General features: G+C 35.6%; 1 protein-coding gene across 6 annotated transcripts in view; it reads left to right on the forward strand.

The window, feature by feature from the left end:
- The window catches only part of tle2a (TLE family member 2, transcriptional corepressor a), a 47582-nt gene that overhangs the window by 28500 nt on the left and 16574 nt on the right, over window positions 1–2508 (forward strand). For all 6 annotated transcript variants that reach the window (XM_024278864.2, XM_024278866.2, XM_024278867.2 and 3 more), the window contains exon 3: window positions 1302–1365. In XM_024278864.2, coding sequence (XP_024134632.1) covers window positions 1302–1365 — 64 coding nt within the window. The remainder of the gene's footprint in view (window positions 1–1301; window positions 1366–2508) is intronic.

Raw genomic sequence — 2508 nt, forward strand, 5'->3', positions numbered from 1 at the left:
TCTGTTGGGGTCCGGTCCAATAGAGGAAGGAGGCGGAGAAAGGAGAAGGGCTGAGTTTCTGATCTATTGATCAAAATTTTTAATGTTTTTCATGAAAATGTTTCCAATTTTCAAAATAAAAGCCTCATCTTCATAAATCAGATCTTAAAGAAAGTGGGTTTTGAAATGGAGTAAAAAGTAAATTGAAGATGAATTAATCAAGTCGGTATTTGGGGTCAAATCAGAATAAAGTTAATAAAAAAAACAAATTCTAAATAAAAAAAATGTTTTAAAAGTTTTAAATGTAAAAGTACACTTTGTAAACTTAAAAAATATTAATAAATTTAAAAATCAATTTCAATAAGTTATTAAAATTTAAATTAAAAAACCAAACCCAAATGAAAAAGATTAATTTATTACAGCTGCTGTTTTTTTTTCTTTCCCTCAATTTACAGTTTCTAATCAGACTTCTTGGAGTTGATCTTAATTTTATTTGGGGGCGGAGCTTTGAGACGATACTGTTTCATGATTGGCATCTAGAGTCAGGTTATGATGATGTCATTTCTGCTCCAGAAACCTTGGGTGTTCCTGATCACATCGGAGACACGTCAGCACCAGTACGGAGCGGAAATGATGTCACCATAACCTCAGTAGCCAATAGGCTCTAAGCCCCACCCACTTGTAAAATTAAGTTCAAATCTGAAATTGAAAAGTAAGAATAGAAACTGTAAATTGAGACTGAAAGCAAAGAATAAGAGACACAGAAATACCAAACAGCAGCTGTTACAGATTACTGTTTTTCATTTTGGTAACAATTTTAGGCTTATAGTTTGTTTAAATTTTAATATTTCTTCAAAATAAATATTTCTTTCAAGTGTACGAAGTATAATTTAGAATTTAAAACAAAATAGCAATGTTTTTTTAATTTACAATCTGGTTTCAACTCACGTTAATGGATCCTGGTTGGATCCCGGACGAGACCCCGACTTCCAAAGCAGCAGAATCCGCAGTTCCTCCTCCTCCTCAGCATGACATAAATCACAAACTGAAGCTTCACATCAAATCTGAAACAGACGAGGATGAACATTTTAGAGAAAAGAAAACCAAATCAATCGTGGAGACCAGAGACAGAGACGTTCCTCCCAGCAGACTCGGCTGCATTTCAGGCTCCGCCCGTCACTTTGTCTATTTCTGCTCAGAGGTGATAATGGGCTGTCAGCCCCCCTCCCCTGGGGTGGGAGGGGCAACTTGTTATGTTGTTAATTGTGTGTTTTTGTTTACAGTATGACAAAAACACAAACAGTTTGTTTTTCTTGTTGCAGTCTGAAGCTGGAGTGTGAGAAACTGGCCACGGAGAAGACGGAGATCCAAAGACACTACGTTATGGTGAGACCTGCACAAACACCTCCCACTGCCAAGCCCCGCCCCCCAGGATCCACCTGCAAATGAAACCAGCAAAAAGAAACCAGCAACCTGTCGGGTCACAAAACCTTTTTTCAAGAAGATTCCTGAAAACTGAAGCCATTTTTTCAGTTTTCTATAGATTTGAGTTTATTTTCTGACATCAAACTTTATTATTAAGCTTTAATAAAAGAAAAAAAACCAGCTGATTTAGCTTTCAAATTAAAGTTGCGAAATCTTTTTAACTTTAACAAAAAAAAAGTGTAACCGATCAGCAACATTCTAAAATATTGAGGGAATACAACCTTACTGTCTAAAAGAAAGGTCAATTTGCGGTGGAACCGGCTGCTTTTCCAAAAATAACGCCAGGTGACCAGAGGTCAGGTACCTGCGGCTCCAGATCCACATGTGACTCTTTTATCTCCCTGTGGCCAAACATAAAATAAGTCATGGAGACTCCTGAGCCAGCCATGAAAACAAACAAACAAAGCCCAAAAACTAAGACTACCAACCCCAAACTAAAATAACCAAACCCAGCAGTGTAAGACTGCTGAGGACAAAGAGGGGATGAAGAACAATGAAAAAATACATAAATAAAAAAGCATTTTCTTAAAGTGAGGATTACTTAATTAGCATGTATTTAATTTATATTAGTTAAATGTTTAAACTGATGTCTGAGGTTCACATAGATGATAAACTCTGTAGGTTTTTACATCCTGTTGACCTGAAGACGTGTTTTCTACCTCCAGAATGAACAGATTTTATATGCAAAGCAAAACTTTGGTAAAAAGTTTGAACTTTTATGAGTTAAAACTTTGGTTACTACGTTCAGAGCTGCACTGAGAGGATCCTGTTTGGCACAGAGTGTCTTTTATTTTGAAAATAAGTAATTTAAGCTTCTGTCAAATGCAAAAAAAGTCATATTTTGAGAGATTCTTTAATATTTTTGCTTTTGTTTATGCCAAAAAATTGACATAATTCATTTTTATTATTAAAAAACAGAAGTTCAAATATGCAAATCCAGATTTCTTAAAGGCTAAAGTGAGACCATGCGGCTCCTTCTAGGTTTTGATCAGGAGAAAACGAACCAAAATGATTATTTGACTGTATATGACGGTCGATAACCTT

This window comes from Oryzias melastigma, linkage group LG4, assembly GCF_002922805.2.
Source record: "Oryzias melastigma strain HK-1 linkage group LG4, ASM292280v2, whole genome shotgun sequence".
In the NCBI taxonomy this organism is placed as follows: Eukaryota; Metazoa; Chordata; class Actinopteri; order Beloniformes; family Adrianichthyidae; genus Oryzias; species Oryzias melastigma.